The sequence below is a fragment of the Rhinoraja longicauda genome, chromosome 10, assembly GCF_053455715.1.
Source record: "Rhinoraja longicauda isolate Sanriku21f chromosome 10, sRhiLon1.1, whole genome shotgun sequence".
In the NCBI taxonomy this organism is placed as follows: Eukaryota; Metazoa; Chordata; class Chondrichthyes; order Rajiformes; family Arhynchobatidae; genus Rhinoraja; species Rhinoraja longicauda.
The window spans coordinates 13,269,185-13,292,783 of NC_135962.1; the positions used below are offsets into that span (position 1 = coordinate 13,269,185).

General features: G+C 48.3%; 1 protein-coding gene across 1 annotated transcript in view; it reads left to right on the forward strand.

Moving 5' to 3' along the window:
• Positions 1 to 851: 851 nt before the first annotated feature.
• The window catches only part of LOC144597215 (sushi domain-containing protein 6-like), a 65,005-nt gene continuing 42,257 nt past the window's right edge, over positions 852 to 23,599 (forward strand). Inside the window, exons 1-2 of the mRNA XM_078406230.1 lie at positions 852 to 1,062; positions 16,939 to 17,082. Of these exons, the coding sequence (XP_078262356.1) occupies positions 16,983 to 17,082 (100 nt within the window). The 5' untranslated portion in view covers positions 852 to 1,062; positions 16,939 to 16,982. The remainder of the gene's footprint in view (positions 1,063 to 16,938; positions 17,083 to 23,599) is intronic.

A 23,599-nucleotide genomic window follows, 5' to 3' on the forward strand; every position in this document is an offset into this window, starting at 1 on the left:
GGTGGGCCTCACTATGGCACTGGAGGAGGCCCATGACAGAAAGGTCAGACTGGGAGCGGGAGGGGGAGTTGAAGTGCTCGGCCACCGAGCGAAGGTGTTGAGCGAAACGATCGCCGAGCCTGCGTTTGGTTTCACCGATGTAAAGAAGTTGACATCTAGAGCAGCGGATACAATAGATGAGGTTGGAGGAGGTGCAGGTGAACCTCTGTCTCACCTGGAAAGACTGTTTGAGTCCTTGGATGGTGTTGAGGGGGGAGGTAAAGGGACAGGTGTTGCATCTCCTGCGGTTGCAGGGGAAAGTGCCCGGGGATGGGGTGGTTTGGGTAGGAAGGGACGAGTGGACCAGGGAGTTTTCTCCTCCCGGCGGGGGCTTCAATGCCGATGTGGCAACTCCAACAGCCTGACCGTGGGACCAACAGCCTGACCGTGGGAGAAGACGGCAGGGGAAGAGAGACATTCTGGCCTTCCATCACAGTGAGGAGGTGACTGGAGGAGACTCACTGTGATGGATGTTTCTTTTGTTTGGTGTTAGTTTATGATTGTATGTGTTATTGCATTTTTATTCATTACTCTTATTGGTCTTATTGTTGAACTGCGGGTAATGTTTCATTTCACCACACATTTATGTGTATGTGACAAATAAACGACTATTGACTATTGAGTTACGGTGGGAACGGTCTCTGCCCACTCGGTCCCACAGTTTAGGAACCCACTTTTGTGTAGAGAGCCGGGCTTGTCCCTTTAAGACTGTGAATCCAAAAGAATGACCGGTTTGACCGTGGCGCCTCATTGGTAGGAGCTGTGGCGAATGTAGTTGCCGAGCGAGTGATGCTTGGAGGAGGAAGTGAGCGGGGAAGGTGCGACTGGATACATTAGCGGTCGGAAATACGTCCTCTGCTGGGTGAACGCCGGCGGTCGGATACATTTTAGAATCCTGATACATTGGTGGAATCTGATACATTGCGCTCCCCCCGGGATACTGTTGTGTCTGCCATGGATACCATGTGAAAGGCGGCCCGCTCTGCTCTGCTCTTCATGCGATCGCTTCAGTTCACTCGGGGGGTGAGTGTGTGTGTATATATATATATATTTCCTTTAAAGCCCGGCCTTTCTTTGTCAGTTTGGGCCGGGGCTGGGCTGTCTGCGAGGCAGTCTTCAGCTGCTGCCACGGCTCTTTCCGGGTTTGTGTTGCAATGGGACTGGGGGAAGGCAGGCAGGCAGGGACTGACATGGATTAAACACTCGCCCTGTATATGTAGTATAGTCTGAAGAAGGGTCTCGACCCGAAACGTCACCCATTCCTTCTCTCCCGAGATGCTGCCTGACCTGCTGAGTTACTCCAGCATTTTGTGAATAAATCGCCCTGTATATGTATGTGTGTGTGTGCATATTGCCTTGTGGAGGGTGTCAATGCTGCTGCAACTGGGGCCTTCTGTTATGTTAAGGGGGAAAAATATCCCCTAACTTTTTATTTTTAAGGTGACATAACTTGAGGGTTGAGAGAACTGCGTTGTTTTACCAACCCGGCGGGTTTTTTTTTCTCCGAGGTATGCATTTCTGGAATAAGGTTTCACTTAATCCTTTACCGCCAGCCCAGATTAAATAAACTGCAGGAGACCGAGCCATTTATTTGTACAAGAGCGTGAGTGTTTAAAAGGGAGCCTGTGTTACTGAGCCAGACCGGCTGAAAAGCACCAGTAGAGAAACACTTTAAAAAATAAAAAAAAAGACTTTCTCTTCCGAATGCAACCGGAATCTGTTCCTGAATCCAATGTCCCCATATGCTTGGTGATGTTGAGTTCCGAGACCAGCCGCCACCGCTGAGCCTGAGCGTGGCGTGGGTGCCTTCTTTTGTTTTTTAACTCGTTGTTACAGACAATACGCAAGATGAGCGGTGTTAACGTGCTGGTGGTGGTGGAGGGCTCATGATTCACCAACCCCACTGATCTGGCCGGCGAGATGTCCCACTACGAAAGGCAAGGATTGAGCATTGGCCTCGACAGCTGGTCGCAGCTTGACGCCTGGGTGGGAAAACTGCACGACATTCGCAGCATTTTCATTCCCAAGTAAACTTTCTTTTATCTTAAGGGTCTTGATAACATCAACTTGAGTCCGAGAGTTGGAAGTAGACACGGTTTAAAGAGCTCAGGACAAGAAGCGCCTTCTGACAATGGGAACACAGCAGCTCCCAATGTGCATTGGTTGGCTCCCTTGTAGGTCGCTGTTGACCTATTTAAATTGCATGGCTCTGAAGTGGTCGTCTAGTTTAAAGATAGAGCATGGAAACAGGCCCGTTTATTCACAAAATGCTGGAGTAACTCAGCAGGTCAGGCAGCATCTCGGGAGAGAAGGAATGGGCGACGTTTCAGGTCGAGACCCTTCTTCAAACTGAAGAAACAGGCCCACTGAGTCCATGCCAACCGTCCATCACCCTTCTGCACTGATTCACTGTTATCTCACTTTCTCCTCCACTCCCTGCACACCAGGATCAGTTTTACAGAGGCCGGTTAACCTACAAACCCGCACGTCTTTGGAAAGTGGGAGGAAATCGGAGAACTTGCAAACTCCACACAGACAGCACCTGAAGTTAGGATCGAACCTGTCTCTGGCGCAGTGAGGTAGCGGATGTACCAGCTGTGCCACCCACGTGAGCTCATGTGACGTGGACATGCTCTCACGGTTTCGCTCTCTGTTGTAATAAATAGCCAGTTTCAGTATGGCTGAACTCTTCAATGCTTCGTGCTTGAGTCAGCCCAGGTGTCAGTTCGACAAGCGCTACCCTAACCACCCCCAACACTTCCCACTCCACACCAGCGGCTACCCCATCTATGGGCTTCATCTCCACGGTCTGTATTCAGCCACCCTCTCTCTGTCAGCAGAGAATCCAAGGGTGGAGGAAGTACCGTCAGGTATGAGGAAGCATGACCTGGGGAGGCAAGGGAGGTAGAGGAGCAGATTAAAGGGTTGCGAGACAAAGGTGTGTAAGAGTGTAAAAGGAAAAAGGTGGGTAGACAGTGTTTTCTGTAGCAAAGAGATATATAATGAGGGGCATTGGTTGCCTGCGATGAATGTTAGTAGCTAGGTGGGTTTAATATGGTAGTTGTTGGCCATGTGTAAGTACTAGTTGAAGCAGAGAACTTGCTAGTGTTTCAGAATAGTGTAGCTGAGTGTATTCAGCTAAAGGACAATCGAGGAAAGGGTCAGAATTAAGCTGGTGCTTGTGACACAGTCCATTATGTGGGCCAAGTGATCTATTTATTTGTAGAAACAAGGTATTTCAGATGTTGGTTGATACACAAAGTGCTGCAGTCACTCAGCAGGTCTGGCAGCATCAATGGAGAACACGGATAGGTGACGCTTTGGGTCGAGACTCTTCAGGGTCTGGACCCGAAACTTTGCCTATCTGTGTTCTCCAGAGATGGGGTCTGACCTGCTGAGTTATTCCAGCGCTCTGCGTCCTGTTGGTCCATTTATTTGTTCCATTTCGTGACTTCATTATTGTGTTAGTGTTTGTGCAACAATGGTTCCGGGCAAGAGTTAATGACATCAGGGCAGAAACCCGAGGAGACATTGTCCTTTCCTGCTCATTGCCAGCATGCCACCACAGCATCACTTTTACCCAGCCTGAAGTAATGTGCACGCCCATCCAGCAGAAGCCTGTGGGTGATATCAATCACAGTAACTCGCATGTAGCACTGTTTGGCACCAAATGGTGCCAGACTCCAGCACCCACTTGATAATCATTGTGTTCAGATCTGCACCTTGGGACTATCACCATTGAGGTTTTGGAGATTTAGTTTACTTTTTAGTTTAGAAAAATACAGCACTGAAACAGGCCCTTCAGCCCACCGAGTCCGCGCCAACCACCGATCCCCATGCACTAGCACTATGCTACACACACTAGGGACAATTTACATTTATACCAAGCCAATTGGCCTAGATACCTGTACGTCTTTGGAGTGTGGGAGGAAATGGAGCTCCAGGAGAAAACCCACGCAGGTCAGGGAGAGAACGTACAAACTCCGTACATACAGCACCCATGGTCAGGATCGAACCCGGGTCTCTGGCGCTGTAAGGCAGCAACTCTACCGCTGTGCCACCATGCCTCACAATGTTTGGGATTGGATCTTGGTTCATTTTTTTCTGGCTTTATTCATAACTGAAGGATATTTCTATTGATGTACGTCCCCACAAAGTGCACTGGTATTGCAACAGCTGATGCTAGAGAAAGGCAGTACTGTCCCGAGTGATTCTTCAACAGTCAGTATGATCGTCCAGTCCAAATGGACTGTTACCACTTTAAACATACATTATCCCAGCAATGAGTTAGTGTGGGTTAGGAACAAAGCCCTCTCGGCCCTAACAGACATTCCTGGGTGGATGTAGATGAGTTAGTGAAGTTTCCTTGATGTTGAACCTATCGCAGGTTGACCTATCACGCCTTCCCAGAGTGGGTACAGTATAACTTTGATATTAAGTAATGCTCCCTCTCATCCTTCTCACAATGAGTCACAGTTTCTACTTGTGACTATTGTTTCCTGGGGCCTACGTCAGGAGTGGCATTTAATGGTGCTTCATTGCCACATGTGTGAAGTACAAACACACAGTGAAATTATTTTCTTACAAACAGTCCAATTGAGGGGGTGTTGCCATACCATCCCCCATTTAGCAATTGAACAGAAATAGTCTACTGAGCCCGCGCGCAAGAGACGCCATGTTATGGTACCACTTTCCAAGTGCAGTCCCCCACGCTCCAGTTGGAATTCGCTGGAATTTAGAAGACTGAGGGGGGATCTTATTGAAACATATAAAATTCTTAAGGGGTTGGAGAGACTAGATGCGGGAAGTCCAGAACCAGGGGTCACAGCTTAAGGATAAGGGGGAAGTCTTTTAGGACCGAGATGAGAAACAATTTCTTCACACAGAGAGTGGTGAGTCTGTGGAATTCTCTGCCACAGAAGGTAGTTGAGGCCAGTTCATTGGCTATATTTAAGAGGGAGTTAGATGTGGCCCTTGTGGCTAAAGGGATCAGGGGGGTATGGAGAGAAGGCAGGTACAGGTTACTGAGCTGGATGATCAGCCATGATCATATTGAATGGCGGTGCAGGCTCGAAGGCCCGAATGGCCTACTCCTGCACCTATTTTCTATGTTATGAGTGGTGCCTGGTTCAGGCAAGTCCCAGGCTTATTAGTGCAGCACAGCTGGCAGAGCTGCTGCCTCAAGAACAAAGGCCCTGGATCGATCCTGATCTCTGGTGCTACCTGTAAGGAGTTCAACTGTTGCCTTTCTTGGTTAACCAGCAACCGGCGCCCTCTCCTCGCCTGTCCACTTTTGTTGCCCAGAGGCGCCTCTCGCAACCAACCTTGAAGGCCAGAGAGGTGGCTTCTGGCTGTGATGGATACGATGGAGCTAGTAGTAGTCTGGATTAGACTGTGACTGAGGATACCTTGGATGGAAGGATTGAATTAAACCACTGCAATATCTGGCTTGCCTTGCCGTTTGTATTTAGGTTTCTGTTGCGTGACTCGGAGGAATCCAGGTGAATAAGCCACAATATGTGAATGCAAAGGCTACATTGACTTCTTTAAAGTCCACAAGGGAGTATGGAAATAGCAGTGATAATTGCTGAAGGAGGTTGGGTTATTCATGTTATAATTATAGAAAATTCTCCTGCTGAACCAGAATGTATTTCCTTGTTGGAACTTTATGTGATTGAGAAAGCAGAACAGACTGTGTTTCACTTCAAGTGACTACTTGTAACTTGTGTTGGTCAGTGTGTGTGTATGTGGCCATTGTCTCTCCTCTTTCCCCCTCCCCTCCCCTTTTTAAAGAGGGGGACCACTGTTGCAATGTGCTGGAAGGAACTCCAGATGCTGTTTTAAACTGTAGATAGACACAAAAAGCTGGAGTAACTCAGCGAGTCAGACAGCATCTCTGGAGAAAAGGAATAGGCTCTGAAGAAGGGTCTCGACCCAAAACGTCACCCATTTCTTCTCTCCCGAGATGCTGCCTGACCTGCCGAATTACTCCAGCACTGTGAATAAATACCTTCGAAAAGGAATAGGTGACGTTCTGGTCTGAAGAAGGGTCTCGACCCAATTCTTTTTCTCCACAGATGGTGTCTGACCAGCTGAGTTACTCCAGCTTTTTGTGTTGTGTCTGACCACTGTTGCTATGACATATTGTCGCAGTGAGATTTAATTTGCCAGTAACATGGTGATCGCCAAATAAATCTTGATCTGACCCGGGGAGGGAGCGCCACTGGTCACTGCGTTGTGAAATCGTGATCTCTTGCAGCCTCCACTTCTGTTTAAGGCCCCGGGGTTTGGATGTAATGTAGACAGACAGTTGGTTGAAGATCAGGAAGCAGAGCAGTGATTAACTGGCACATGCGGCAGCCTTCAGCTGTCTGCGATTTACACGACTGACATAGAAAGGCGATGGGATGCATCCAAGCTTGCTGATTATGCAAATCTAGGTTGGAAGGCGAAAGTGAGGCAGATTTGCCATCTGTAAGCGGGCAATGGTGGGTATAATGGGAAATGGCAGATGAGGTAGAAATGTGGGATAATGAGAGAGAGAGAGAGAGCGAGCACTCTGGGAAGAATCGAAAAGAGAATATTTTGTCAAGTGGTCAGAAACCAGTAATTATCTGTGCACAGAGAGGAATCTGGGTGAACAGGTTGAGAGGTTAAATTGGGCAAAACAGGCACAGTAATTATAGAAACATACAGTGTGGCAACAGGCCCAACTTGCCCACACTGACCAACATGTCCCATCTACACTAGTCTCATCTACCTGTGATGGCCCATATCCCTCTAAACCTATCCTATCCATGTACCGTTCTAAATATTTCTTAAATGTTGCAATGCTACCTCCTCCGGCAGCTTGTTCCATGCACCCTACCACACTTTGTGTAAAGAAAAAAAGTTACCCCTCAGGTTCCTATTAAATCTTTCCCCCCTCACCTTAAACCTATTTCCTCTGGTTCTCAAACATTTAGCGAGGCTAAAAGTGTGGTAATCTTCACTACCAAAGTAATGGTTGAGGTTGGCAGGACTGTGGTGAGAGAGAGACTCGTATGAGGTTTGGTGTCTTGTAGTGAACATGGAGCCAGTGGAGCGTTTACTAAATGGGCCATTTCCTTGGATAAACAAGTCAAACTGTGGAGGAAGATAGAGTGACTTGGCCCCCATTCTCTGCAGTCTTGAAGAGGGAGCAATAACACTGCCGGGACATCGAGGGCTCAGAGAGGGTTTGCATAATGCGGGGGACATGCTGTTTCCTCTGAAGATAGATGGAGTTAACTCAGCAGGACAGGCAACATCTCTGGAGAGAAGGAATGGGTGACGCTTCGGGTCAAGAAGGGTCTCTTTTCGAAACGTCACCCATTCCATCTCTCCATAGATGCTGCCTGTCCTGCTGAGTTACTTCAGCATTTTGTGTCTATCTTCGGTGTCAACCAGCATCTGCAGTTTCTTTACATGCATGCTGTTTCCTCTCGCTGGTAAGTCAAATACTGGGAGGGGCAACTCTTGGGAGACACAGTTAGCCATTTAGGACTGAGCTTGGGAGAAATTTATTCCAACGGCATGTTGTAAATATTTGGAATTCTCTACCTCCAAGAGGACTGCAGAAGGCTGAGTGTGCCGACAAGATTGATGGGTTTTGGACACTTGGGTGCAAGGTGGCCGTCAACCTTCCTGAATGCTGGGGGAGGTTTAGAGGACCACGTGCCGCACTGCTTCTGTTTCTTTGCGTTAGCATCTTGACCCAGTGGTGGAATCTCCAATGCTCCTATTCTTTCCTTAACAAGGAGCTTTTATTCAATTAATCACAGATACACAGTACTGCAAAGGTCAGAGGAAGAAGGGTCTCGACCCGAAACCTGAGTCTGAAGAAGGCTCTCGACCCGAAACGTCACCCATTCCTTCTCTCCAGAGATGCTGCCTGTCCCGCTGAGTTACTCTAGCATTTTGTGTCTACTGTTTAAACTGCCATCTGAAGTTCCTCCCTACACAGACTGGACAAGCCCAATCACCAACTACACTTGGATCCATACGGTGAACTAGTGTGTAGAGATTGTATATGGACACTGTTGGACCAGTGTGATCTATATCAGTGCAAGCATACAAAATACAAGGCTCAATCCAACTTTTCCACGTGTTCCAAATCTCAGAATGAATTCAGTTGGGATTATGGTTAGAAGCTGTTTAGAGCAAAGGCAGTGGTGGCAGTGGTTTAGTGCCTGGAATCTGTGAGCTTCCCACTCACTTCCGCAGACGACCAGCTCTCTCTGTGTAGGAAGGAACCGCGGGTCAGACTGAAGAAGGTCTCGACCCAAAACGTCACCCATTCCTTCTCTCCAGAGAGGCTGCCTGTCCCGCTGAGTTACTCCAGCTTTTTGTGTCGATCCACTGCAACGGTCAAGACTGCCATTGAAAGTTTTCAAACTACAATTATACAGTTATCAAATTACAATCTTGTCAACCTTATACCCAAATACACTCGAACCTGGCCCTGCCTCCCCATCCTCTACCCCCACCCCCCTCCCAAGGCGACCAGCGTTCACGGAAGACCTCCAGAATCCCCCTGGACATCGCGTGCTTCCTATCCATGGTCATAGGCTTGGAAGAAGGACGGGCAGTCGACTGTGGCAGGCCCCTTGACTGTCTACTGCCTGGACCCGCGAATGGCCATCTTGACCAAGTCCAAGACCAAACCAACAGGGAGATTTCGCATCCCCCTCCCCTGTACTGGGTGGCCAAATATCAAAGTCGTGCAGCTAAAACTTGAGTAGCAGCAGGCCCTTCAGGGGCTCCAACGCTCCCTGGGTGCTGCGGTACATCGGCCTTGCGTTTGCATGCCCAGACTGGCAGTTGCAGCCATGGCTTGCCTGTAGACTCCTGAGCACGCTGCAACTGGGCCAAATTTGACACATTAAAAGCAGGCGCGTTTGTATGCAAACCTTGACACCATTCACCAGTAAAGAGAGGACTAAATTATTTAGTTTGTGTGAGTTGGCTTCGCAAGTACACAACTGTTTTAGGAAACCCTACGGTAAAAATACAGTGCTGGAAATATTCATCAGTGGAGAGAGAAAGAGAGTTAATGTTTCAGGCTGATGAGTATCATGCTAATGCATTGCCTGGCCCCTCTGTGCTTCGACCAGGGTCATGGGTCCATGTGTTCCTGAACCTGCCTGTACAGTGTGTACAGTTAAAGTCCTTCATGCACAAGATGACCCTTGGGGTTTTCTTCGGAAACCGTTCTGATGCAGAGTCGTAAACCTGAAACTTGACTCATTCTCCCTCCAAAGATGCTGTCTGAACCGCTGAGTATCCCCGGTGTTTCTTCTTGGAAATGCACCCCTTTGCCTGTGTTGACCTATTGCCTGCCATACTTTGCCCTAACTTTCCAGCTTTCATCTCTCTCTCCCACCCCCTACAGTAAAAAAAAGTCAACCTGAAACGTGACCTATCCATGTTCTCCAGAGACAATGCCTGACCCAGAGTTACTCCAGCACTTTGTACCTTTTTGTGTATTAACTACCATCTGCAGTTCCTCGTTTCTAAATTGTTCCTGTTTTTAATTCGGATTTCAAGCTCAAGGGATCTGTAGTTTGTGGCCTTGTGACGAGCATCTGGATTTGGCTAGGAAATTGAACGTTCTTCCAGCTTCTGACCATTGTGAGAGTTGGTTCGGGTTTTGCTTCCCTGAAGACGGAGTTGTCTTTGCTCTGCCAGCTGTGTGTAAACCAGATGCAAGGCTGGCATCAAACCTCAGGAGCGTCTGAAGATTGAAGTTGCACTTCACATGACCAGAGCACAAACTATAGGTTGCTACTCCGAGTGTACTGCCTTTTGCCTGAGACGTTACTGAGAGTTCACTCAGTTCCACCAGGAGGGCTTAACTGTAATTAATTAATTTATTAGCCAAGTATGCAAACATACAAGGAATTTGACTTGCCTACAGTCATACAAAAAAAGCAAGCAGGAATACTGGCAGAGTGGCACAGCTGCTACCTGACCGAGCCAGAGACTGGTACAGTGGCACAGCTAGTAGAGCTGCTACCTGACCGAGTCAGAGACTGGCACAGTGGCACAGCTAGTAGAGCTACTACCTCAGCGAGCCAGAGACTGGCACAGTTAGTAGAGCTGCTACCTGACCGAGCCATACACTGGCACAGTGGCACTGCTAGTAGAGCTGCTACCTGACCGAGCCAGACACTGGCACAGTGACACAGCTAGTAGAGCTGCTACCTGACCGAGCCAGACACTGACACAGTGACACAGCTAGTAGAGCTGCTACCATACCGAGCCAGACACTGGCACAGTGGCACAGCTAGTAGAGCTGCTACCTGACCGAGCCAGGGACTTGGATTTAATCTTGATCCCTGGTGCTGCCTGTAAGGAGTTTAATTCTTCTGCCTGCGTCTATGTGGGTTTCCTCCCATGGCCCAAAGACGTGCGGGTTGGTAGGTTAATAAGCTGCTGTAAATTGTCCCTCGTGTGAGTTTGTGGCTTGTTGGGAATGTGGGGAGAATAAAGTGCGATCAATGTAAATAGACGGTTAATGGTTAGTCTAAGCTAAGCCACGACTTGTATTTCCATAATTTCTAATATTTCCTTTTTCCTTACAAGATAGGGTGCCATACTTCACCCTTGCCATTTAATGTTGAAAGCGCTCCGCAAATCGAGCAGCATCAATGGTGGTAGAACAGAGTTGATGTTTGGAGTCAAGAACCCTGCATTGATTCGCTCCCCACATACCCACAGGGAATGGAGGGACATGGATCGTGGGCAGGCAGGCAGGCAGAAGTGATTAGTTGAACTTGGCATCATGTTCAGCACAGACATTGTGGGCCGAAAGGCCTGCTACGTTATTATTTAACCTCCTGAGTGCTTCCAGTATTTTGGGTTTCCCGCATCTTTACTATTTTGCCCCAATAATGTTCAAAGTTAGGAATAATTGAGATGGGTGACTACTCTCTCCCCAGTGTCCTGGGCAAAGTTCACCAGGCACCGACCGGCCGGCTCATTGAGAAAAGGCCTGTTGGTTCATTATTCTATTGATGCTTTTTGGATCTGTCTGTCTCCTCGGCCTTTATCACAACAGAGACTACACTACAAAGCATACAAAATTAGCTGTAAAGTGCTTCAGTTGGTTCTGAGGTAACGACAGGAGCTGTAAAAGCAGAACCTTTCAAAAACAAATACCTGATAATCGGCTATTGTGATCTCATTAGCAAAAGGCAGTTTCGGGAGGGGGTGGAAATGCGACTGTTGATTGGGCTTTTCTGCAAAGCATCTGTGCATGCCTGGCAGGTGAGGGTGCGACTTAATAGCTTCTCTCTTCCTCTCAGTGGGGAAGCTAGTTCTGCTGAAGTAAGTTAATTCACAGCACGCCAGTCATCAAATGTGGCATTTTTCTACTCTGCCTGGTTGGCAAATAGATCTGTCGCTTTCAGTTAGGCTTCGTATCTGTCTGCAGCACAGCCTCCCACAGCCCAACTGCACCATTAGAAAGTGTGGGGGAGTGAGAGGATTTTATCAGTCCTTGGTGTTACAATGATTCAAGCTGCTTTTCCTGGTGCACCCAAGCCCCTGCTCATCTCTTGTTGAACGTAGTCTCCAAACCACCCTCTCCAGGAGCATCGCAAATGCCTCTCTGTCCAAAGACCTTGCTTCCTCTGATTTGAGACTCAGTTTACAGTTTAGTTTATTGTCGGGTGCACTGAGGTACAGTGAAAAGCTTTTGTTGCGTGCTATCCAGTCAGCAGAAAGACACTACATGATTACATTCCAACCATTTACATGATAAGGGAATGTTGTTTAGTGCAAGGTAAAGTCAGCAAAGTCCGATCAAGGATATCATCATATCATATCATATCATATATCTACAGCCGGAAACAGGCCTTTTCGGCTCTCCAAGTCCGTGCCGCCCAGTGATCCCCGTACATTAACACTATCCTACACCCACTAGGGACAATTTTTACATTTACCCAGCCAATTAACCTACATACCTGTACGTCTTTGGAGTGTGTCCAAGGTTCAGCACTAGCTTACTGCAAATATCGAATTACCACTTCCTTCTGTATACATTGTGTATGCAAGCAAAGAATCTCACTGTGTCTAGTCACATGTGACAAAGTATTCCTAGTCCTCCCCCTTCCTATTACCACCGTCCCATTCTCTCCTTTTTCTTGGCTTTATGCTTGTTATCCTGAGTAAACCTACCAGGGCCATTTGCATTATGGAAATACCATCTGTATGTTGGAGTTTCGTTTTAGAGATACAGCATGGAAACAGGCCCTTGTGCCCAACAATTCCATGCCGACCAGCAATCACCCATACGCTAGCTCTACACTATACACGCGGAACAATTTACAGAAGCCAATTAACCTACAAACTTGCACGTCCCTGGAGTATGGGAGGAAACCGGAGCACCCGGAGACAATTACAGGGAAAACATACAAACTCCGTACAGATAGCCCCCGAGGTACAACGTAGATGCAGGAGGAGGCCATTCGGCCCTTCAAGCCAGCACCACCATTCAATATGATTATGGCTGATCATCCACAACCAGTATCTCATTCCTGCTTTCTCCCCATATCCGGTCAGAATCGAATCCGGGTCTCTGACGCTGTAAGGCAGCAACACAACCGCCGTGCCACCCCAGTACACAGTTGTATAGTTGTACATGTGTTTTACAGTCAGCAATGAGCTATGGGGTAAGGCAGAGAAGCATGGCTGATGTTGCCAGTGCTGGGTGGGTCTGGCCTTTGAGGCTTCATCACAGAACCACCTCTCCGCAATTATCCCACCTCCACACTGTTGTCATTGTGCAATTGTTTTGCCATCGGCCTTCTCGATTGGCAACTGTACAGAGTCTTGGCTCTCTGACTGGATTTGGAACAACCTCTTCATCCAATCTCCAATTTAAGAATATGCTAAATTGTTCAGAGAGAAGTTAAATAGCACTTTAAAAAATAAATCTTTGATTTTTCCTTTGGTTTATCATCATCATCATCATCATATATATACAGCCGGAAACAGGCCTTTTCGGCCCTCCAAGTCCGTGCCGCCCAGCGATCCCCGTACATTAACACTATCCTACACCCAATTTTTACATTTACCCAGCCAATTAACCTACATACCTGTACGTCTTTGGAGTGTGGGAGGAAACCGAAGATCTCGGAGAAAACCCACGCAGGTCACGGGGAGTACGTACAAACTCCTTACAGTGCAGCACCCGTAGTCAGGATCGAACCTGAGTCTCCGGCGCTGCATTCGCTGTAAAGCAGCAACTCTACCGCTGCGCTACCGTGCCGTTTAGTTGTAGAGGATAGGAGGGTTGCCAAAGCAAACCTCATTGTTGTATATAGATTCCTCAGGGTTAACGAGGAAATTTTATGGGAATTGAAAATGAACTTTTTCTTTTAAATACTCAAGGAGTTTGTTCTATGCAGAGGGAATGATAAAATGCAAAGCTTACTCGCATTTCTTTTCATTTCAATTCAGTCACTCGGGAGATCGTGTGTTCAGGTCCCACACAGGGACGGCGACTTGGGCGAATAACACGGGCTGACTCCTCTGCATGGTGCAGCAGAAGAGTCAAGTCGAGACTCTATAGGAGCAGAGGTCCTTCTGCAGTTGTACAGGGCCCTAGTGAGACCGCACCTGGAGTACTGTGTGCAGTTTTGGTCTCCAAATTTGAGGGAGGACATTCTTGCTTTTGAGGGCGTGCAGCGTAGGTTTACAAGGTTGATTCCTGGAATGGCAAGGCTGTCGTATGTTGAAAGACTGGAGCGACTAAGCTTGTATACACTGGAATTTAGAAGGATGAGAGGGGATCTTGAAACATATAATAATAATAATAATAAACATTTATTTTATATAGCGATTTTACAAGTGCTCAAATACGCTTTACAAAAACAGTCGTGACATAAAAACAAACAGACAAACTATCCTGACGGAGAAGCGGCGAACAAATAGTGCCAGCGTCCTCTCACGTCAGGGTCCGGCAGTAGACAATAAAACCACAAGATGCACAATTACAATTTTAACACAAACAGCCATCACAGTGATTGCTCCAGGCACACCCTCACTGTGATGGAAGGCAAAGAAAAGTCTTATCTCCTCCTCATCCTTCTCCCATGGTGCCACGAGGCGATCGAGGCTCCCGACTTTTGAAGCCCCCACCGGGGGATGGAAAGACCCAGGCTGAGCCGAGCAGGCCGATGAAGGTCCTGAGCCCCCACCGGGCGATGGAAAGTGCCGCGGCCGATCCACGCAGGGTGATGAGGGGCCTGCGAGCGGGTCGATCTAACCTCGCGCTCCGGGGCGGTCGAAGCTGCTACGGCTGGAGCTCCCGAAAGCCGGTCGCCAGCCAGGGACCTGCGAACTCCAGATGTTGCGGTCTGCAGGGCCCACGGCCGAAGCCTCCGAGATGGTAAGTCCAGGCCCTGCGACCGGAGTCTTCAAGGTCGATCCCAGCTGGAGGCCGCCGACTCCACGGTGTTAGGCCGTAGCGCGAACGGAGACACAACACGGTAAAGGTCGCATCTCCGTTGAGGAGGAGATTAGAAAAAAAAGGTTTCCCCCACCCCCCCACCACCCCCCACATATACAGAGTTAAAAATAAATCAAAATAAACATTTAAACGATAACAAAGACAAAAACAAAAAAAAGACAGAGAGACTGCCGGTGAGCCGCAGCTGCAGAATGCAGCCACCCCCCGATATAAGATTATTAATGGATTGGACACGGTAGAGGCAGGAAACATGTTCCCAATGTTGGGGGAGTCCAGAACCAGGGGCCACAGTTTAGGAATAAGGGGTAGGCCATTTAGAACAGAGATGAGGAAAAGCTTTTTCACTTAGAGTTATAAATCTGTGGAATTCTCTGCCTCAGAATGCAGTGGAGGCCGATTCTCTGGATGCTTTCAAGAGAGAGTTAGATAGAGCTCTTAATGATAGCAGAATCAGGGGGTATGGGGAGAGGGCAGGAGCAGGATACTGATTGTGAATGATCAGCCATGATCACATTGAATGGCGGTGCTGGCTCGAAGGGCCAAATGGCCTACTGCACCTATTGTCTATTGCCTAGTCAAGAGTGTTTTATTGGTATATGTCCTGAAACGGAACAATGAAATTATTACTAGCAGCAGCACAACAGATATGTAAACACAGTACTTTGTGAAATCCAAAATAAATAACAACAAAGATAATTCAGTACAGGTCCACCACCGATTTTCTGGCATTGTTAGTTCCAGAGTCTTTCTAGATTATCTGTTTTGCCGAACCAACAGAGATCATGGCCTCCTGTGAGGAATTCAACAGTACCACAACGGTCCACTTAAGCAGCCGAGGAGCCAAGATACCAGCCTGCAAAGTCGGCCACGAAGTCGGCCATGGGAACAGATCTGCCGACTCTGGCCAGGCCGGAGTTCCAGAGCCTCTGCTGCAAAGAGCAAATTAGACCTGGTGATCGCCACAGAAGACCTGGTGGGGTCGAGATCGGCTGCCTCACCCGAATTGGGCACCACATTTTCTGGGAGACGTCTGACGGGGATTTCAAGTGCACTCTAGTAGTTTTGTCCGGTTTAAAGGAGGTGCCGGACCACTAGATGCCAGATATACAGATAAATAATAATAGTGCAAATTCATAAATAATGCCCTCAGGTCTATATGGTTCAGAGCCTTTTTGGAGGTTGTAGGGAAGAAGCTTCTGAACCTGGACATTAGTTTTCAAGCTCGTGTGCCACTTTCCCGATTGCAGGACTGCAATGAGAGCGTGGCCAGGGTGGTGCTGGCTGCCTTTTTGAGGCAACAACTCCTGTAGCTCTTGTAGATGTAGTGTTTGGTTGGAGATAACCAATTAAACAGAGCCACAGATGGCCAGTCAGATACAACTGAAAGTTCCCCGTAAACTACTTTGGTTCTTTATTGTCGTGTACACACCGCACAGTGAAATTATTTTGCACGACCCACAAATGCACAGTCACCATATTTTAGCACCGTTTGCGAAGAAGAAAAAGACCAAAGTCCACGTCTGGTCCCCATGTTGGGAATACTGGAGCATTCCCAATCCAGGGAAGATCAGAGCTGCGATCTTTCCTGTCCCAGCTATTGTTTTCCTCATTCAACATCGTCCAAGGGAAAATGATCTGATCTTTATCATGTTGCTCCTCATCGGACTATGCTGTGTGCAAAAGGTGTAATTTTTACCTGTAGCAGGGCACTTAAAAGCAAAGATAATGGAGGAGCAAGATAGACCACTCGGCCCTAAACACCGTAGTAGGTCATGGGTAAATTTCAGCGCCATTTTAGTAAGCAGATTCCGTGTGCTAGACTGGGCAGTGTTCACAACTCTGCGATTTCTTCAAATATAAAATGTTTGCAAACAATTACTTTTGTTCAACTTTTTGGATAAGTTGACATTTATAACTATTTCTTGAAGAGTTGCTGCTTTGTGATCTTTAAACTTTGGATGTTACAGATTGAATATTTGCACTAGAGACCCACTCTGTCTGTATCAGGCCAATTGATCATATTTAATGAACTGTTCTTCTTTGCTTGGAAAACATTTATAAAGAAAAATGACAAACAAATGTGTTGATAGATGAGATATATTGCATTTTAATGGTATCAGCACACGTACTGTTCCCCCACAACACTGATTACAGTGCGAGAGGCATAGCGAACGGCGGGTTTTGTTTACTAAAATGGCGTATATTCCGCTCTGTTGCGCACTACACTTTAGTATATGCGATTTTGACGGAGTGGTCCATCTGTTATCTTTGCTTAAAAGTAATCATTGGCCATAAAACGACTTGGAATATCCTGGAGCCATGAGGTGCAAGCTTGTTTATCTTGTTGGTTTGATCAGTGTAATGACGTTTGGTCCTTTTTGTTTGTTCCCTTTCTGACACAGGTTTGAAACTTTTGCGAAACGGCCTGAATCTCTTGGCTTGAAACATGTGCGATGGGATGATTGTGCGAAAGAGCCACAGGCAACACAGAGTAACGCTGATATCAGTGCTCTTCATCTGCATCTCCAATGGATTAGCGTCGAATGGTAGGTCCTTGGTGGGGAGCTTCATCACATGTGATTTCCTGGGACTCTTCCAACTGGAGTGATGTTCAAACACGAGCTGAAACTTGCAACATCCATTTCTTTTTTTTTACAATAAGCACAATCAGACAATTATTGTTTCGTTATTAGGGCAGATAACCAAAAGCTTGATCAAAGAGGAAGGTGGTAGGGTGGCATAGCAGTGCTGCCTTGCAATGTAGGAACTGCAGATGCTGGTTTACAACGAAGATAGACACAAAATGCTGGAGTAATTCAGAGGGTCAGATAGCATCTCTGGAGAAAAGGTATATGTGATGTTTCGGGTCGAGTCCTTTTTGCTGCCTTGCCCAGGTTCGATCCTGACAACGGGTGCTGTCTGTATGGAGTTTGTACGTTCTCCCTCCGGTTTCTCCGGGTGCTCCGGTTTCCTTCCACACTCCAAAGACGTACGGGTTAATTGGCTACATTAAAATTGTAAAGCGTGTAGGATAATGTTAGTTAGTGTACGGGGTGATCGCTGGTTGGCAGAGACTCGGTGGGTCGAAGGGCCTGTTTCCGCGGTGTGTCTCCAAAGTCTGCAGTCAGATTGTTAATGGAGGGGTGGGGTTCGGGCTGGGAATACTAAAGTTTAAAGCCCCAGCTGTTGAAAGCAGAGCTGGCGGTGGTGATGCGTGGAGGACTGGTATATGCTAGTGGTTCGACTTGACGGAGCACAGATTTCTAGCATTGTAAAACAGGAATACGTTTTTGAGGAGAGAGGGATTTGAAAATGAAGATGAGTCTTAAAATCAGGGTGATCCTGGACTAACAACTGGTACCTTATTTATAAAGGAGTCCTGGGACAATGAGTCAACAGCACTCTTTTGGCTGAGCTTCTGATCACCCTAAATACTGCAGTGCTTTAATCCTAGGAACATCTAACTCTGGCCGTTCGATGTGCCAGACATTAGGATAATTGCCACATGCTACCACAGTAGTAACCGCCACAGTGAGAAGCAAGCTTTGTGTGGTTTGCAGTTGGAGAACTGTATCTTCCTCTTTACCCTGCCACTGGTGTCTATTTCCACACCTCTCTCCCTCCTTCCCTTTCTCCTTAGCTCGACCTCCTCGAGAGTCATATAGAGCATTACAACATGGAAACAGGCCTTCGGCCCAACTTACCCACACTGACCGACATGTCCCATTTAGTTCTGATGTATTTATTCACAAAATGCTGGAGTAACTCAGCAGGTCAGGCAGCATCTCGGGAGAGAAGGAATGGGTGACGTTTCGGGTCGAGATCCTTCTTCGGACTGATGTCAGGGGGGGCGGGACAAAGGAAGGATATAGGTGGAGACAGGAAGATAGAGGGAGAACTGGGGAGGGGGAAGAGAGGGACAGAGGAACTATCTAAAGTTGGAGAAGGCAATGTTCATACCGCTGGGCTGCAAGCTGCCCAAGCGAAATATGAGGTGCTGTTCCTCCAATTTCCGGTGGGCCTCACTATGGCACTGGAGGAGGCCCATGACAGAAAGGTCAGACTGGAAGTGGGAGGGGGAGTTGAAGTGCTCAGCCACCGGGAGATCAGATTAGTTAATGCAGACCGAGCGCAGGTGTTGAGCGAAACGATCGCCGAACCTGCGTTTGGTTTCCCCGATATAAAGAAGTTGACATCTAGAGCAGCGGATGCAATAGATGAGATTGGAGGAGGTGCAAGTGAACCTCTGTCTCACCTGGAAAGACTGTTTGGATGGAGTTGAGGGGGGAGGTAAAGGGACAGGTGTTGCATCTCCTGCGGTTGCAAGGGGAAAGTGCCCGGGGATGGGGTGGTTTGGGTAGGCTCTCTCGCTGCTCCCCCTCTGTGATCTGCAGTTATTTTCTTCCACCATCTAGTTCTGATGTACTTCACTCTGATGCTACCTAGGACATAGAACAGTGCAGCGTAAGAGCAGGCCCTTCAGCCCACAACGTCCAACTGAACGATGCCAGGACCATCTCTTACCTACCTGTGCATAATCCATGTTCCTTCATTCCCTGCAGATCCATACTTGGGACAGGAACTTTATTCTGTTTGGTGTTAGTCATGCAGCACGTAAACAGACCACTTGGTTCACCGAATCTGTGCCAACCATTAAGCACCCATTTGCACTACTAAGCCCTTTTATTCTCCCCACATTGTAAACAGCCCCTGATTCCACACTGGTCTGCACATAGGGGCCATTTGCCGTGGTCAACTAACCCAGTAGCTCATTAACCTAGTTTAGTTTACTCATGTGTATACAGAGGTACCGTGAAAAGCTTTTGTTGCGAACTAACCAGTCAGCAGAAAGACAATACATGGTTAGAATCAATCCATTTACAGTGTATAGATACATGATAAGGGAATAACGTTTAATGCAAGGTAAAGCCAGCAAAGTCCAATCAAGGACAGTCCGAGGGTCATCAAAGAGGAAGAAAGTAGTTCAGCACTGCTCTCTGGTTGTGGTAGGAGCCTGCATTGGAAAACAACTTGGAGAGGGGTTTAGCTGGGGATCCAGGCTGCTTATTTTAAACAGCATAACATTTTGAAAGCATCGGGACTGTACAGTGGTGCATCTCGTAGATCTGCAGCCTCACAGTGCCAGAGATCAGGGTTCATTCCTGATCTCGGCTGCTGTCAGTGTGGAGTTTGAACGTTCTCCCTGCCACCGGATGCGTCTGTCTCCGGGTGCTCCGGTTTCCTCGATCATCCCAAAGACGTGCGGGTTTGCAGGCTCATTGGACTCTGAATTGCCCCTAGTGTGTGGATGAGCAAGTGGGATACCATAGAGCTCGTGCCAATAGGCGATCAATGGTTGTCGTGGACCCGGTGGGCCGCAGGCCTTGTTTCCATGCTGTATCTCCAAAACAAAACCTAAATTCAACCCTGTTTAAGGACCAGTGCAGCTGGGTGAGAATGCAAGGGGGTCCTTTTGGACAGAATGGTTCTATCAATCTGGATGCAATGTGGAGAGGGGTGGTGGAGGGGGAAGGTGGGTACAGTTCAGCTGCAGACTGGCTGGTAGCTGTAGGGCAAAGGGAGCCGCATTGCCTGCGTGTGCTTGTTTATCCTGCTTGTGACACCCAGTTTCAGTCAGCCCGGCATAAACATTCAGCGTTGTGTGAAGGGGCGGTCGGTTGCTTTGTTTTGGTTCCCCGGGGGCTGTTCCTCATTCCTCCTCCTCCTCCTCCGTGTGAGCTGATCTGCAGGTTTGCAGTGCGCTGCCAAATGGCCTGTGGTCAGGGAGCGGCCTGTCCTCTCGCCCTGCCCCACCCAGCCTACGGCTCCTGCCAAACTCCACTGCTCGCGACTGCACTCTCAGGTTTGCCCAATCCACACAGCCGGGAGATGCCATAAATTGCTTCTGAGAGCCGGCCTGAGGGCAGTTGCTAGGAGACGCGTTGCACAATGAGCTGTGCCACTTGCTGCAAGCATCTTTCACTGCGGTCTCTCCCCACACGGAAGGCAGCCTGACTTCTCCTCTGCCGCATTTCTGTGTGTCACTGTGCTGACTCAAAGGGAAGTGGGTCTCGGCATCCAGTGCGTTAACTCTCTGAGCCGCACAGCAGAGGCTAGCATGCATCTGCTTGCCATGGAGAACTGACGGCCTTCTCTTTTCTCATGTACACTGACTCTCCTCCCACCATCGTCATCGTCCAGCGCAACTCCCAAGCCGGTTGGAAAATTGAGAGATTTTTCCTTCCACTTTGCTGATTTATCTTTTCGTAACCAAATAAGCTCATTATTTTGAAACGTCCCCTCCTTGTTCTCTGGGAATGCTCACAACTCCGCCTTGACGTTTCATCTTCAGTATTCCTCGAGGATTATTTTTCAGTATTCCCTGGCCAATTCTGTAGATGAAGGACTATCTAATGTAGCAATAATATTGTTCCTACATGCAGGAATGTTGTGGTTTACATTTGAGGAGGACTTGCTTTGGCTTTGTAGATTTTGACTGGGTGATCTCTCAGTTAACTCTTTCAGACTGTTGCTGGGTGAATTGCTAATTGTGGGGCGGTGTCGATCTGGAGTAGTAAAAGCATTAATTTCACTGTCCAACTACAGTTGAGTAAAAGAAGGGATTGCATTTCTGTTGTGCCTATCACAACAGCAGTGTATTTCAGAAAACCAAGTACACGTATTTTTGCAGTGTGGGACTACAACAGGAGCGGCTCGGTGGCGTAGCGATAGAGCTACTGCCTTACAGCGCCGGAGACCCGGGTTCGATCCTGACTACAGCTGCTTGTCTTTACAGCGTTTGTACGTTCTCCCCGTGACCTGCGTGGGTTTTCTCGGAGATCTTTTGGTTTCGTCCCTCGCTCCAATGACATACGGGTTTGTAGGTTAATTGGCTTGGTATGAATATAAATTGTCCCTAGTGTAAGTAGGACAGTGTTAGTGTGTGGGGGATCGCTGGTCGGTGCTGACTCAGTGGGCCAAAGGGCCAGTTTCCACGCTGTATCTCAAAACTGGACTAAATGGGAAGCACTGAAATGATGACCAGATGATGTTGGCTGTTCTGTTATCATCTCCTCTCCTGTCACCCAGGCAGAGCAGCAGTCATCTCCCTTTTAGTAAAGGTGCTGCCAATATCTGGCCAGCTGAGCCCAGGGCTCTGACGTTTGTGTATCTGCAAGGGCAACGGTTGTTCAGTGTGAGAGCAAGTGTCAGTGGAGTGGGAATTGTTTGGCACACTGACGTCAGTGTTGGCCTCAAAATAGATGCAGGAGATTCAGAAGATTGGATTAACAGAATAAATGACGTTAAGAGGAGATGGGACAGAATGTTATAGTGCCAGAGGGAAATAAGGAGCAGGGGAATAGGGTTGGTGGGATTACTCTCCTTGCAGCTGGCATGGACCCAATGGGCCAAATGACCTCCTTCCATGCCACATAAATAAATATATCTTCTAACATGCTCGCTTGCAACACACTGTCTGGCAAGAATACCTGGCTTTGGCTTCTGTGTGATGCATCTGCAGTAGATTGCTTGGACTGGTATAGTCATTTACACAATCTGGAATTTGTTGGCAAAGCCAGCATGTATTGCTCCTCCCTAGGTGCCCTTGAGAAGGGATCGGTACCAGGAATCATTGCTGTCCTGGTGATCCTGTGCCATTTTGCAGGGAATCCCAGGCTTGGGACTCGAGGACCATCAGTGTATTTCCAAGGCTGAATACAGAACTAGGGCTTCCGAGATGTCCTCGTTTTTCAGAAAACGGGGCTTCCCCTCCTCCATTATAGATGAGGCTCTCACTAGGGTCTCTTCTACATCCCGCAGCTCCGCTCTTGCTCCCCCTCCCCCTCCCCCCACTCGCAACAAGGACAGGATCCCCCTCGTTCTCACCTTCCACCCCACCAGCCAGCGGATCCAACATATCATCCACCAACATTTCCGTCACCTACAACAGGACCCCACCACTGGCCATATCTTCCCATCCCCTCCCCTCTCTGCGTTCCGCAGAGACCGTTCCCTCCGCAACTCCCTGGTCCACTCGTCCCTTCCTACCCAAACCACCCTAACCCCGGGCACTTTCCCTTGCAACCGCACGAGATGCAACACCTGTCCCTTTACCTCCCCCCTCAACTCCATCCAAGGACCCAAACAGTCTTTCCAGGTGAGACAGAGGTTCACCTGCACCTCCTCCAACCTCATCTATTGCATCCGCTGCTCTAGATGTCAACTTATTTATATCGGCGAAACCAAGCGCAGGCTCGGCGATCGCTTCGCTGAACACCTGCGCTCGGTCCGCATTAACGCAACTGATCTCCCGGTGGCCCAGCACTTTAACTCCCCCTCCCATTCCCAGTCTGACCTCTCTGTCATGGGCCTCCTCCAGTGCCATAGTGAGGCCCGCCGGAAATTGGAGGAGCAGCACCTCATATTTCGCCTGGGCAGTTTGCGGCCCGGTGGTATGAACGTCGACTTCTCCAACTTCAGATAGCTCCTCTGTCCCTCCCTTCCCCTCCTCCTTCCTAGATCTCCCTCTATCTTCCTGTCTCCACCTATATCCTTCCTTTGTCCCACCCCCGACATCAGTCTGAAGAAGGGTCTCGACCCGAAACGTCATCCATTCCTTCTCTCCCGAGATGCTGCCTGACCTGCTGAGTTACTCCAGCATTTTGTGAATAAATCAGGTTCCCTGCCTTGTGAACTAATGCCTTTGTTCTATGAGGCAGGAAGCCTGTTGGACTTGTTTCTATTTATCAATCTGCCCATGACAGTGCAAGTCTATTAAAAGGAAACTGACAGAGCAGGTTCAGGGGTGGCTTTGCACCGCAGAACACGGAACAAAATTGGAGCTTCGGGATTGAGAAAACGTGGCTTGGAGTGATAGGCTCGTGAGGAAGATCCAGAACAAGACGGCACGGTGGCGCAGCGGTAGAGTTGCTGCCTTACAGCATTTACAGCGCCAAAGACCCGGGTTTGATCCGACTACGGGTAATTGTCTGTACGGAGTTTGTACGTTCTCCCCATGACCGCGTGGGTTTTCTCCGAGATCTTCGATTTCCTCCCACACTC